This window comes from Lycium ferocissimum, chromosome 2, assembly GCF_029784015.1.
Source record: "Lycium ferocissimum isolate CSIRO_LF1 chromosome 2, AGI_CSIRO_Lferr_CH_V1, whole genome shotgun sequence".
NCBI lineage: Eukaryota > Viridiplantae > Streptophyta > Magnoliopsida > Solanales > Solanaceae > Lycium > Lycium ferocissimum.
The window spans coordinates 62,652,628-62,667,206 of NC_081343.1; the positions used below are offsets into that span (position 1 = coordinate 62,652,628).

Sequence of the window (14,579 nt, forward strand, 5' to 3'; positions counted from 1 at the left end):
TAGGTGGAACATTGATCATAGTAAAGATTGGACAGACTTTTTCAAAACCAGAAGATAACAGGACGAAGAAATCTATTGCAGTATGGAAAACAAATATACCGTGGGAGATAAGTTGGTTATTGGGATAAGTCTTTCCTGAATAAGTATAAGTTGAAATACACTTTACAAAGGAGATGCAACAGGACCGAATGAACGTGTGAACTCGGATGCACATGCAAATTTATGTGATCCCACACCTTAAAAGAGTGCAACTTCAGTAAGTATGGGTCTATCACCTACTTTGTCCCAATTATTATGACAGTAGCTCAAGTTCATAACCCATAATTTAGCGTCCACAAGGTTTCACTACTTCTATGGAAAATGTTGAAGAAGTGGAAAGCAGGGTATTTTGAGTGAACTACTATCCCCTTTTCATTTGCGAATGACCGGCCGGACTGATCGTGGGAAAACAAAAAGATAAGTACTAATCTGTAAGATGCATTGAGAAGAACAGATTTATCTCCTAGACATGCTCCATAATTAAGGAGAACGTTAATAATTTATATGCCCAAATTTCGATATCTACTATAAGAGCCTTTTCTGCCTTTGATACCATTACTCTTATGATACCCTAGGCATATCTCCATTGGCAAAACGTGGGAGAGATGCTAGGTATATAAGAATACAAGTCATTGACCCTAGTGATGTGTTTTAAAGTCAATGTGGAAACATTGACCTATGTCCAAAACGGACAACATCACATGACTAGAAGGGAAATTGGACGACACCTCAGCCCTCCCCTCCCCTCTCCTCTCCCAACACTATTGTACTAATTCAACCATGACATTGCTAATGATACCATATGTCTTGCAAAATTAGTTAATGAAAACGCATGCTAATAGTTGTTGGATTTCTAGTTTTGTTTTCCCGAATCTTGATACTGGATACATCATCCATGTAAAGTTAGCTAACCAACTATCAAGATATTATTTTCAGCCTTGACTGGAAAAAATGCTCAATGTAGAAAAAATAAAAAGAAGATCTCAACAATAGACTTTATCATCAATGGTTGGTTGGCAGAGGCATACCTAATACTACCAACTAAAATGACAGCTACTGAATGGTAAAACTAGACTTACACAGTTGTGGACGTGAAACATGATTTCAGAGATGAATGAATTAGAAGATATTGGATCACTAAACTAATCCAGGAGACTACAATCAAGTAATTGGGACCTTTAATTTTTATATAGCAACAGTGTAAAGTACTTTTGCACTATCAAGTTACTTAAACAACCAAGTTACAACAGGTGTATTATTAATTTTAAAAAAGGAGAATAAGTAAGAGTATATTGATGAGTGTTAACTTTAATTATCAGTTTATATAATATAATCTATGGATCTACATGGGAGACACTGGTCCTTGTCGTTATCCTCGAGTTAGCTCAAATTTATTAAATTAGCTAATTAGTCAATTAGACACAAGAAGAAGTAAACCCCATGGAGTGACTGAACCAAATCCGTCGACTAAGTCAAGACTAAGAAGGCAAATTGAGCCAGAAATAGTTCTTAGGAAAACAAGAACATTTACCTGGGGATGGAGATGGAGATGGAGATGGTTTAGATATTGGTAATGTTGGCGAGAATCCAAAAGTAGCAACTGAACAAGAAGCAGATTCATAAGGAGGAACAGGACAAAAGCAAGTTGTTTGCTTCATGAATTCATCATACCCACATTTCCCCTTTGTGTGGATACATTCACTGCAGGCTTTACTATCAATTTTCCATTTTATATCAAAGCCCTGTTGAAGTACTTGTCCCAAACCTGATGAATTCAAGGATCCAACAGTAGCAGCACTCATTTGACGTACTGGAACTGTGACACTAGCATTGCACTTCCCCGGGCCTACAGCACCCGGCAATACGAAAACATTGTGATATTTGCTATTTCTACAAGCCATCATAACATCCGTTTCCGCAGAGCTGGATGAAACAGGGCAATCATATAGGAAGGTCAAGTTTGAATAGCCAACAGCGTAATCGAAGAGGGAGTAATCCAGAGTTGTGTTAACTAAATCAACAGGACAAGTTGATTCCATGATATCCTCCCTAACAATCCTTATTGTTTGGGTTGTTAAATGTACGTCTAATATTCGATGGTTGATGTTGTTGATGACCATAGTGGTAATATTATCCTGATTGCAATTGAGCTCAAAACCAGGATAACCACAGAAGAGAGGATCATTGACATTGCGAAAAGGATAACTCAATCCTGTAATATCACCACAGCTATAGGTATTTCCACAAGTTCGGTAGAATTCAGGATTACTGGAACCTTGAGGTACATGAATTAGTATAAGGCAAGAAAACAAAGTGAGCAAAGAGAAGAAGTAAAAGCTTTGGGAATTCATTTGGAGGAAATGGGGAAATGGATGTGGTTAAGGGAAGAAGGGCAATGGATTATTAAGAAGTCTATGGTGAGTAGAAAAGTAGGTGGAGAGAAAGCATGAACAAGATGATATACAGAGGATATTGGGTGATAAAAATGACTTCACTTGATGATGCTACAATTTTTCTTTATTATGGAAGTCGTGGAAAAAAATAGAGAAATCATGGTATCACATTGACTGAAACAAAACAGTGGAGGAAATCAAATTTGCTTCCTTAAAGAAAATGAAAACCTACCTAGAGAGTTGATTTTTGAGTTGTGGAAAGGAAAAAAAAAAAAAAAAAAAAAAGATCTAATCTTTGGTGTTTCTTTTTGTCCTATATTAATATTATTTGGGATTAGGCAGTGTGCTGTAGAGAGAAGTCAATTGGAAATTACTTGGACAATAGAAAACGATTGGAGGTTTGTTAAGCGTTTCTATCTAATTAGGACAACTCTGTCATGGACTATCCAACAACCATATTTACTATAATTTGCTTATGAACAACCAGGTTTGGTGGCTTTTATCATACACAGACCACTTCCAAGTCCATAGATGACTTATGTTAGGATTATTTGGTAAGCTTTACGAGTCTAAAACATAAATACTGGCCTAATTCTTGGAGATACTTTCTTAGAATTATGATGCACCAAGTGGAAGGTGGGAGAAGGAGGAGATTTAGAAGTAGCGGTAGAAGGAATCAACTCATAAGATCTGCATTAAATGAAGTGGTACAACAAAGTGTAAGGAGAGTCCTCATCACAAGTAGGAAACCTTGCACAATGCAGAATTCTAAAATAGTAAGGGGTCGTTTGGTTATAATTTATAAGGATACATAATGATAATCTCCGGATAAAATTTGAGATTATAGATTATTTGGTCCCCAGTATGATTAAATTTTTTATTTTGCTATAAAAAAATGGCGATTGTTTAAACTACAGTTGTAGTATTATTTTACAAGAATATAAGATAACAATCACAAGATTACTAATCCCGTATAAAACAACAAAATGACACATTTGACCTCTCCAAAGATATTCTTTCCAAGTGTTTTAAGAATGCCAAGGTTACAATATATATATATATATAGATATTCTTTCCAAGTGTTTTAAGAATGCCAAGGTTACAATATATATATATATATATATATATATATATATATATATATATATATATATATATAGGCATAGACAAGGTGATGTGGCACCTCTCTTTGGCCTCCATTGATATTTATCTTTTTTCTCAATTTTTTGACCATTTTCCTATTTTTAAAATCTATGTGCTATTTTAAAAAGTGAAAAAATTAAAAAACTGAAAAGTCATTTTAACTGATAAATAACTTTTAAATCCATCTTAATTTCCCATCTTAACCACGCCATAATGTTTCATTCACTGCCTCTTCATTCTTGCACATGTAAATCTTTATTTCATGCATGTTAAAACATGACTATAATGAGTGTTAAAAGCATTAGTATTATATATATATTAAAACTAGGAATAGATAAGGTGATGTGGCACCTTTCACATTGGCCAAAAAATCCATTCATCTAACCCACCTTTTTTTTTTTTTTGAGTTTTTATTGTTTAAATATTCATGTTGATTAGTCTATTCTCCTTTCCTTATTATTAATGTGATTAATTTCTGTTAAATGTATGAGTAAAAGCAAAGAACTTTACATTTCCCCACGTCTAGGATTAGTAACGCCAAAAAATTTCTTCTTTAGTTTGTTACTTATAAAAGAGTTTAGCTTTATGTTACATTCCCAAAGGTGTCCATAGCAATATAGCATAACACCTGTTATCCTCAAAATCACATTCAGACTAAATTCATGAGGTGAGGATTCTCTTTGTATTTTTCTTCTAATTATTTTTATCAGTTTGTCCTCTTTAGAAGTGAATTAATTTTCCTTACCAACTTAATTATGATTCCATTTTTTAAGAAACTCCGATCTGTTTTGTTTTTAAGAACAAACAATGTAATATTTGCAAACAAAGAGACCAGCTGAATTCATGCCTTTAAAGATAGGAGGACAAGTTCAAAATGGACGTTGTTGGAGTGACTTCCGGTCTTCTGTATTAGTTTTGGCTATGGTGAAGGATTCAATCTCTATGTATATGGCTTGGGATAATTATGAGGATCCTTGAAGAAGAAGAAGAAGAAGACTCCAAGTACTCTGATCTGTTTGAATAATCAATTGTTGAAGCTTTTGCCTCTTTTTTTTTTTTTTTTTTTTTTTTTTTTTTGTGTGTGTGTGTGTGTTTCTTAATTATCTTATATTGCTGATAAAGTTCTTGTATATAAGGTGGTTTTTATTATATAAACTCTTCATTTAGTAGGATGGTTCTTTTTGTCTTTCCGTTCTTATATATTTTTATTTTTCCTGTGAAAAGATTACGGGTTGGTGCTTTTTTAATTAATGCACTCTTTTATCTATTAGTAGCATTACTAATTCGAAAAGAAATTCGTCATTGTTCATGACATAATAAAGGAAAATAAAGCCAAAGGAAAGAACCTGCCTTCTTTGTCTGATAAGGATTTTTTCCCTCTCTTCCCCACTTTTGATTTTTTGTACTTATGTGAATGAACACACTCAAACTTTACGTTAAGAGCTCATTTACTTGAAAGATGATGAAACAAATAAGAGAAATAACATGCTCACACATAATGGAAGTACACAACACTCTTTTTGGATATTTCAATTGTATTTTTGAGAATTGACTACGAAAAAGGAAAAGAGTACAGAAGATATTTAGTTATACTCTGATCCTTTTATGAAAATAACTATTGGTTGACCTCTTTTGTGTTTTCATTCGGCATACATATCCTTCTTTCTCAGAGAAATACTTATCCAAGGTAAATATAAAAATATACATTAGGAGTATAAAAATGTAATGAAACTAAAATTTGTAATGATTATATATTTACTATAAGCATGTAATCCAAAGTTTATACGAAATAATAAGGTTGATATCAGTCAAAACTCGACAAATGTTAGACACACAAGAATTTATATTTGGTTGAAGGGAAGAAGCCTTCATATCCACCTATTAAAATTGCAAATTTTTTGTACCGTAGGATATTTATGGTCTAATTTTTATTTAATGTTTACCGTGATTCAATTATTATGCAAATCTTTTTTCCTGAGGCATGAACAATTTTGACACTTTCACTTTAGCTATTTTTTGATATTGTACCATGGGGATTACTTTCTTTTTATATTTACTACTTATAAGTTTTGTTTTTGAAAATGTGTATTGCAAAATAACTTAGTAGTAGTGTTAAACTTGTATGTTTGGAATGTCTTTTGAAGAAAGATTAGAAATAGTTTTAGCTGCTGCGAAAGTTATTTTGATTGTTTTTAATATTCAGACATTAAAATATTGTTTTTAATATTCAAACATTAAAATTAAATATATTTCGTGAATGATTATGTGATAATATTTTGCGACCGCGTGAAGCGCGGGCATATTAATTAGTTGAAAATAAATGGCTATCCACATTTATCTAGTGTAAAACCAACATGTTTTGACCTTCTCCAAAGATGATTTTCTCTCGGTCTCTTAAAAAAGCCAAGATTAAAATTTAAAAATAAAGGTTATCCAAGTTTATCAAGTGTAAAGTTGAACACATATTTTATGTCATATCCCTGTTTTAATATAGTGAACCAAAAAATTTATCAATTAAAATTTATTTGCCAAATAATGTCGTTATTATTTAATTCTTGTACTGTAACCTCCACATCATCATTCATGTATAACTTATTCACAAAGAAAATAACCCCTAAGAATTACTTTCAATTTTGAACATATATAACTCTAGATATACATGTTTGAAGTTAGGCATTGACAAGTCAAACTTCAGGCGCGGTTGTTGGAAGTTTGCTTGCACAATTTATATGCCAAACTTCACATGCAAATTGTTGCAACTACAATCTCGTATGCCTGAAGCTATTTCCGAAATAACCAAATTTACAAAAATTTATAAACTTCGACAATAATTTAATCCTAAAATAGACTACTTGTGCACTTCTCGGGGGCCAATTCGCACAAATGCCCTTATTCGGAGGCGGTCTTTAATTTTTGCCCTTCAAATTGCTGGTCTTTAATTTTTTCCCTTCGGCACTTTAAGTGGCCGAACTTACCCTTGATATTCTTCGTTTGAACCCAACTGTGTATTAAAAACACACACACACACAAAAGGCGGAATTTCATAGCAAATTAGGCCTATTCGGGTAAGGCCTAACTTCTGTAGAATCACAGCAGGATAAAAAAAAAAAAAAAATCATAAGGCAAGTTATGCCTTAAGGTATAACTTTACTTTGTCAGACATAACTTAGAACTGCAAAAGTTATGCCTTATATTGCGAAACCTTGCCTTGCGATTTTTTTTCTTATTGAGCTAGGTTTTGAACCCAGAATCTCAGGATATTTTCGGCCACTTTTTTAGGCCAAGGGGAAAAATTAAAGACCAAAAATTTGAGGGACAAAAATTAAAGACCAGCGTGTCTGAAGGTCAATCTACGCAAAATAGTGTTCCCCAGGACGAACTCATTTTTTTGTGCGGATTGCCCTTGAAAGGCACTAGTCTTTAATTTTTTCCCTTCACCTAATATCATAAAGTTTTGGGTTCGAACCCCAGCTCAGTTAAAAAAAATAAAAAATCGCACGGCAGCGGTTTATAGCAAAGTTAGGCCTTAAGGCAGAGGTTTGCCTTAAGGAAAACTTTTACCCAAAATTAGGCCTTAAGGCAAATCTCTGTTTTAAGGCCTAATTTTTGCCCAAAATTAAGCCTATTCGGGCAAAATTTAGGCCTTAAAGCAGAGGTTTACCTTGAGGCAAACTTTTACCCAAAATTAGGCCTATTCAGGCAAAAGTTAGGCCTTAAGGCAAACTTTTACCCAAAATTAGCTCTATTTGGGCAAAAGTTAAGCCTTAAGACAGAGGTTTGTAAAAAAAAAAAAAAAAAATTGCCGGAAGGCAAAACTCTACCTCAATGCTTGAAGGTAAAACTTTACCTTAAGATAGAGTTTGAAACTCTGCCTGAGTTAGATTTTTGCATGAAAAACTCTGCCTTGAGAATTCCAACTCTACTTTGCATTGTTTTTTTAATTTTTGATTGAGCGAGGGTTCGAACCCAAAACCGAGAAATTTTTAGCGATGGCAAAAATTAAAGACCACCAATTTAAGGGACAAAAATTAAAGACCAGTGCCTTTGAAGGACAATCGTGCAAATGACCCAGACGGACTAGGTACTGGGCTTCTAATTTTTACTAGTGCAAGTTCAACAAAGCCCATTAGGATGGAATTGGATTTTGGGCCGCAGTTAAATCTTGTTGGTGCTGTGGATCTTAGTGGAGAACAGGACGTGTCCAACTTCAAAAAGAGTACGTATGTTTCTCTCAATTCAAAAGGGGAAATCCTTATCCCTGCCACTCTTCCTTCAGTGACGATTGCCAGCCGCCTCTCCCCCAACGCTTAACCGTAATAATAAATCCATAAATGAAACTATTGATTCAAGAATATACTACTACTAATACTCTCTCTCTATTTTATTGGAGATGATTTTTGAGAGAAATTCCTGACCCTTTGTTTGCGTTGCATCTTGAATCGAGAGATGGAAAACGTTGAGAACAACACATTATTAAAATGAGGTCCTTTTGGCTTCTACTGTGAAATCTAAGAATAATACTCGTCATTTGATATTATGTACTATTACTACCAAAAGTACTAGATTAATTACTAATTAAACAGTTTTTTATTTAACTATAATTTTTTTGGACACCTATAAATATTTCTTGTTAAGTGATCTGACTTATATTTTGAACTATATTATTCTTGCTTTTTTTAAAGTTCAAAACTCAGATTAGAAATTGCAGGATCTGAATTTATTATTATAGACCTTAAAATGTCATTATGCATTATTCACTTAATCATAGTTTTAGAATTAAGAAATTAACTTATATACGTTAATTTTATCACACTAGAATAATATAACTTGTTATACTCCTATGTAATTAGTTTCACTTATCATAAACAATAACTTATAATTATGATGACTACCGAATAAACAATAAAAATTAATGGTAGGGAAATGCATAAATTAAGAAGGAAAAGGCAGAACATACCAGACGGTGTAGCCACGGTGCACGTATTATTAGACGAAGAAGAAGATTGATCATCAGGGCACAGACACTTGAACTCTTTTTCACCAACATCAAATCCACAACGTCCACCAAACTTTTCACATTCCTTACAATGAATATTATCCACTTTCCATCTAACATCAAATCCATGTTCTAGCAACTCCTTCAATGCCCTCAAATCTTCAATTGTTCCTCCAGGCGTAAACTCCTTACGACCTGGTACAATTATTGTAGCATGACATGCACCATCTCCCTCGTTACCTCCAATTGTAAAACTATTCTTATAATTCATTCCATTTATCGGACAATTCAACGACCCTGTTGGAGGTGGAGCCCAAGGGGGACACACGTAATTGAACGTGAAATTCACTAATGTCGAAGCATACTCGAATATATTGGAATTATCTATAGTCGTGTTAAATTGACAAATCCAGTCTGCTGCTAGATCTTTTCTAGTAACTGTCATAATTTGTGCCTCCAAATTAATACCGACAACAAGGTATTTTATGTTCGAGATTTGTATCATGGTGTTGCCCTGATCGTCACATTGAAGTTCAAATCCAGGATACCCACATTCCTTTGGTCGATCATTTCCCCAGAAAGGATAAGTAATTCCAGTTATTTTTCCACAGTTGAAGGACTTACCACAGCTAGCAAACCAATGGTTTTCGAGGGAAGAAAGAGGAGGAAGATGAAATAAGATGAATAAAAGTACTGTGTAAGCTAGAAACTGAAAGGAGAAAATGCCTTTCATTTCTAATGCCCAGAAACAAAGTGCTACAAGCGAGTAGTTAGGCTAGTACTACAGTATGCGTACAGACGGAACAAATAAATGTTGGCCGAATTTATAAGTACGAAGTTGGAAAAGAAAAAGAATTTATAAGATATTGATGATGGGCCGCAAACAGGAATTAAGGCATCCCATCGAACACAAATATGTGTTTTAAGTTATAGCTATAACATGTTACATATCTTATTTGTAGATTACGTACTGATTCCACTTATTATTTGATAGCAGTATATATTTTCATATATATCAAAAATGCTGAGTTTAGTTGAACGGACCGAACAAGACTCTTTTGACTCTGTGGGACATGTGAGAAGACGAAAAAACAAAGTATTCGTCATTGGTCTGATGCAATGGAGAAGCCAATATATACAAAGTTCAAGATACAACAATACAGCATGACATGCTAATTAATTCTTACAATCGTTACGGTGTGGTGCTATTATAGTGACAAGAATGCATCTTTTTCCTTGGGCAAGTTCGGGCACTTTGTCGCCCTCTGGTGAATCCTTCAAAAGAGCCCGCCTACTTCAAAAGCCCCCTTTCTTTTTGGGTCAAAAGCCCTATCTCGGGTTTCTCTTGTTGTTGTGTCGTAGGTAAAGGTGTACACAAATACTAGTAAATATACAATTATTGAGAAAAAAATCTACAAGTGGTTTGGTGTTGACAAAAATCCGGCCATAATTGACAAACTTTAGCTTAAAAATGATAAAGGCAAAAATCAATATTATATTATTCAATTTTGAAAATATTTTATACATAAAAATATTTATTTTTAGTGTAATTTTTTTTTTTTCATAGTTTTTGTCTTTTATCATATAATATCAAGCTTGAACTTAGAATTTTGATTGTTAATAAGTTTTATATTCCATGAATGTTAGTAACTCAAATAAACTCCAAACCAAAACTAACTCAACACTAAGGCTAACAAAAGAAATTCAATTCTAACACTAGGAATGACAATAATGTTGGATATCTATTCTTTAGTTTTTGCATAATTGGTTTAGAGAGTGAAAATACATAACTTAATTTTTTTTCTTTGTCATGTAATTAAACTTATTAGCCGTACTTATTTTAGCATGACTTCGTATGTTTATATTATGGTCATTTCTTTATGGCTATATTAATTAACAATATTTATTAATCGATTTTATTATCTTTTATATATTTTAATATAATGTCATCACTCATCTCACATTTTGTGTAATCTTAAGAAACATCTTAATTATATAGTTGTATCTTACTAGGACTAAACAAAGGAAAATATATAACCCCCCCCCCCCCAACGTATACTCGGATTAATTAAATATACCTTTGCGGGCGACCTATTACCCCCGGCCTTATTTTTTACGTATTTTTGTACCTTTTTTATGGCAAAAAAAAAAATTAATAGCGAGTGAAAATAAGAAAAATAGTTTTTATATTTTAATAAAAAATTAATTTTTTTTAAAAAAAACCCATTTTTTCTCTTTCTTCTTCTTTCTTCTTTTTTCTCTTTCTTCTTGTTTCTCCTCAACCACCCCCACCGCCGCCACACCGCCACCACCACCGACGCCGATAAATGATTGAACATAGCCTAGTTCGTGAAATCATGGGCGATTCGTTGCAATTTCTACATTGTTATTAAATTCCATTCCCATGAATTTTCATGAAATTTAACAAATGGCAAAGGAGCGGGTTGGAGAATTTTCATGAAATTTAACAAACAACGATTTTCATTGTTGTTAAATTCAATCCATGATTGAACATATTTGAAAGGAAGAAATTATTTGTCCTTCAAATGGCAATTTCTTCAAATATGTCAATGGCAATTTCTTTAAATGGGTGGGGCAAGATGGGGGGGGGGGGGGGGGGTTGCGACTCCTCGAGTTTGGGGGGGGGGGGGGGGGGGGGGGGGGGGGGGCGCTTTTATCGTATTATTTGAAGAAGAAGAAGAAGGGGGGTTTATGATGAAATTGAATGTGTGTGTTAATGGAGGAAGAAAATGGGTTGAATGTTTCTTGAAAATAAGCTCTTTATGATTGATGATTAAATTGAATGTGTGTGTTAATGGAGGAAGAAAATGGGTTGAATGTGTGTGTGTTAATGGAGGAAGAAAATAGGTTGAATGTGTGTTGTTAATGGAGGAAGAAAGTGGGTTGAATGTGTGTGTGTGTTAATAGAGGAAGAAAATGGGTTGATGGATTTCTTGAAATGAAGAAGAAAAAGAAGGGTTTAGTGATGAAAAAGACAAATTAATGGTTAATTAGAGGTTAATTAGTGTAAATATAATTAATAAAAGAAAAATGAAATGAAAAAAAGAAAGGAAAAGTGGCATTTTCTGATTATGGCTTATTAATTAGCAATATTTATTCTTAACCATTTTTTTATCTTCAAAAAAGGATACAAAAATATTAAAAATAATGTCGGGAGGTAATAGGTCGCCCACAAAGGTTAGGTGCATGTAATTTAATTAAGAAATATCTTAATTATTTATGTATTTTCCCACTAAAGAAATATTTAAAGTAAAAGTTATATGTTTTGTATGAAGACTTTTCCGGAAAAAAAAACCCAAAAAACCCGAGGTTGAAAAACCCGAATTTTATTGATTTGGTTTGTTTTATAAATTTAAAAACCTAATGCAATTAGTTTGGTTTGGTATTTGAAAAATCCGAACCAACCCGATCCATGTACACGCCTATTGTATTTCATAACATATACTAGTACCTCCCCTTAGAGTCAATGTTTTTCAACACAACAAAAATCTAATTGGGAATCTGTTACTAGAAATAAAACGTGTAAAACTGCAATTTGACTTAACTAAGGCCGCCTTTAGATACTGTTTTTCCACAATCTCATCTTTCTATCACTTTGGAAAATCTTGATATTCAAAAAGAAAGATAAATAAAGAAAGGAAGTTTGTTCCACATCAAAAGTAGCCTTTAGTAAACTGCAAAGTTTTGATTCTATTTCAGCTTCTTAAATATTCCCAATTTCTCATCAATTGACCAGTACAACTTCATGAAAAAAAGAAAAAAAAAACTTTACTTCTAAATTGACATTTTCATTCACGTGATTTTCTCCCAAAAAAGATTTTCATTCACGTGACTTTACAAAGAAGAGAGAAGTACATAAACTTGACAGCAAATAAAGCTTAAAACCAGCAAGAACTCGTGCAAAAATATCAACACTCCTCAAGAGTCAAGAGATCCTGGAGTTTTCTCTCCAAGACTTCTGAACATATCTGTCCCATCATGCTGTAAAATGACTTGAGATCAGATAGCTGTTCCATTGACATTTTTCCCATTACTTTCCTTGCCAACCCCTCTTTCTCCTCATTCATCTTCAATTTCTCCAAATAGGATGATGCATTCCTTACTGTTGCTCCCATTTGCATTAACCTTGCCTCTTGTTGCAAACTCAATGCTGTATTAGACTGCAACATAACATAATCATCATGAAGTAAGGCGAATTCAATTGCTATAGTAAGTAGGTTCAAATTGAGTTTAGCTGAGAAGTGAGTATTAATCATGTACCTCAAGGAATTGTGCTCCTACATCTAAGTCTGAAGTTTTAGATGGCTGCATCGTACGGCCTCTTTCGTATATATCTCTAGCAAGAGAAAAACTTCTAACTATAATTTTCCTCTTCTTCTCCATTTCTTGATTAAGCTTTAAGGGCTTTTGGATTCTGGTTGAGCTGTTAAGTTTCTGCTGATAAGCAACTACAGACTTCACAAACTCCTGACAAAATCACATTCAACATAATGTAAGAATAAGATAATATAATATTGATGCATATACACAAGACAATTTCTTGCAATAATGACCAAAATTCAGTATATAAAGTGTATATTAGTACCTGATAAGCAAATGTACATCCAGGATAATCAAATTCATCAGTATCCTCTTGCCTCATTCGTTCCGGATGAAATTGAAGTCCCATAATGAACTTACCCTCTGAAGGATTATAAGCATCCGGATCATAAAATCCTTCAATTAAACCATCAGGGGCATATGCCATAGGAACAAACCGCTGAGCCAATTTTTTAACTCCTTGGTGGTGATAACTATTGACTGAAATTTCCATCTTTTCATCTTCTAAAGAATCCTTGAACCAATGGTGCAATGGCGTTTCCTCGATGACTTTTATAACATGCCTATGACCATCATAGTTATCATAATCCATGTGAATTACCCTCTGATTCTCAGGGAGGTTTCTTGATATTTCTTTCCCAATGTCTTGTAAAAGGGTGCCCCCACACGCAACATTTAGTACCTGTGAACCCCTGCATATACCCAAATATGGTATGTTCCTTTCTAGACAAAGCTTAGCCAATCTGAGTTCAATTGTGTCTTTTTCTTTGTCAATTGCAGTATCGCTAGCGTGTAATCTCCTGATTTCTTCCAATTCTTCAGGGGAAAGATCGGAGAGTTCGTCGTTGTACAGAGAAGGGTCGATATCTTCTCCTTCACATAGAAGAACACCATGAATTGGCTCAAAACTGTCTAATAACATGTGTACGCCTGAAACTCGGGGTACAATAACCGGAACAGCTCCATAGCTTACTATAAGATCAAGATGATATTCTCCTGAAAATTAATAACACAATATGGTTATTAACAACAGTTTGATTGAATAAAGGGAATGAAGCGTAATCAATTTCTAAAGCTAAAATCCAAAATTTACAACAAACATTTTGCATATATTTATATGCGAGAAAATGGAGAGAAAGATGAAGAAGTAACGTACCAACAAAATCAACAAACTTGTTCTTGCGAACGGTACGTCTAGATACGATGAGCACACGAGGTAGGACGACTGAGAGCTCCTCGACAGCCATGGCAGCACGATAATTCTTTTTTATTTTTATTTTTTATATTTTTTTTGCAAGTAATAATGAGTAGTAGCTAAATTGTAAATACAAAAAGGAGATTAAGAGAATAAATAGGAAGATGGAAATTCAAATTAGATAAAGGTGCTATTTATGGGGCGAGAAATAAGAAACTCAGAGTTGAATTAGTGAATGGTTAAGAGGAAAAAGAGAGAAAAATGTGGGGTTTTATAGGGGGATCGCCGCGTAATTGCGAACGTAACCATAATAGTTGTCTAGGTGACTAGGAAAGAGCACAAGGGTTGATCCAATTGAACAACTTTAAGGATTTGTTAATAATAATGTTGGATCCCACGTGGACAAATATACATCTAATGGAGGCTCTTCTAAGACGGGTCAAAGCTGAGGAATTGCTGATCTGGATCTGCC

The 14,579-nt window shown here is 33.7% G+C and overlaps 3 protein-coding genes across 3 annotated transcripts; all 3 read right to left on the reverse strand.

Moving 5' to 3' along the window:
- Positions 1-97: 97 nt before the first annotated feature.
- LOC132046664 (LEAF RUST 10 DISEASE-RESISTANCE LOCUS RECEPTOR-LIKE PROTEIN KINASE-like 1.3) lies at positions 98-2,704 on the reverse strand. The gene has a single exon (XM_059437367.1). It carries the CDS (start codon positions 2,388-2,390, stop codon positions 1,518-1,520), a length of 873 nt encoding a protein of 290 aa, XP_059293350.1. The 5' UTR covers positions 2,391-2,704; the 3' UTR covers positions 98-1,517.
- Positions 2,705-8,434: 5,730 nt separating this feature from the next.
- Positions 8,435-9,522, reverse strand: LOC132047850 (LEAF RUST 10 DISEASE-RESISTANCE LOCUS RECEPTOR-LIKE PROTEIN KINASE-like 1.4). The gene has a single exon (XM_059438829.1). The coding sequence runs from the start codon at positions 9,302-9,304 to the stop codon at positions 8,435-8,437; it is 870 nt and encodes a 289-aa protein (XP_059294812.1). The 5' UTR covers positions 9,305-9,522.
- Positions 9,523-12,252: 2,730 nt separating this feature from the next.
- LOC132046659 (putative glutamine amidotransferase GAT1_2.1) lies at positions 12,253-14,348 on the reverse strand. The gene is made up of 4 exons (XM_059437361.1): positions 14,069-14,348; positions 13,178-13,908; positions 12,853-13,059; positions 12,253-12,752 (listed from the first exon to the last, which is right to left on the reverse strand). The coding sequence occupies exons 1-4, from the start codon at positions 14,157-14,159 to the stop codon at positions 12,501-12,503; spliced, it is 1,281 nt and encodes a 426-aa protein (XP_059293344.1). The 5' UTR covers positions 14,160-14,348; the 3' UTR covers positions 12,253-12,500.
- Positions 14,349-14,579: the final 231 nt, after the last annotated feature.

What these genes read in the sequence shown, in the direction of transcription:
- LOC132047850 (XM_059438829.1), bottom strand. Translation starts at nt 9,304, where the DNA reads ATGAAAGGCATTTTCTCCTTTCAGTTTCTAGCTTACACAGTACTTTTA.
- LOC132046664 (XM_059437367.1), bottom strand. Translation starts at nt 2,390, where the DNA reads ATGAATTCCCAAAGCTTTTACTTCTTCTCTTTGCTCACTTTGTTTTCT.
- LOC132046659 (XM_059437361.1), bottom strand. Translation starts at nt 14,159, where the DNA reads ATGGCTGTCGAGGAGCTCTCAGTCGTCCTACCTCGTGTGCTCATCGTA. An exon ending in GATGTACATTTGCTTATCAG is followed by an intron (nt 13,060 to 13,177) that starts GTACTAATATAC and finishes TGATTTTGTCAG; the next exon opens with GAGTTTGTGAAGTCTGTAGT. An exon ending in TAGGAGCACAATTCCTTGAG is followed by an intron (nt 12,753 to 12,852) that starts GTACATGATTAA and finishes GTTATGTTGCAG; the next exon opens with TCTAATACAGCATTGAGTTT.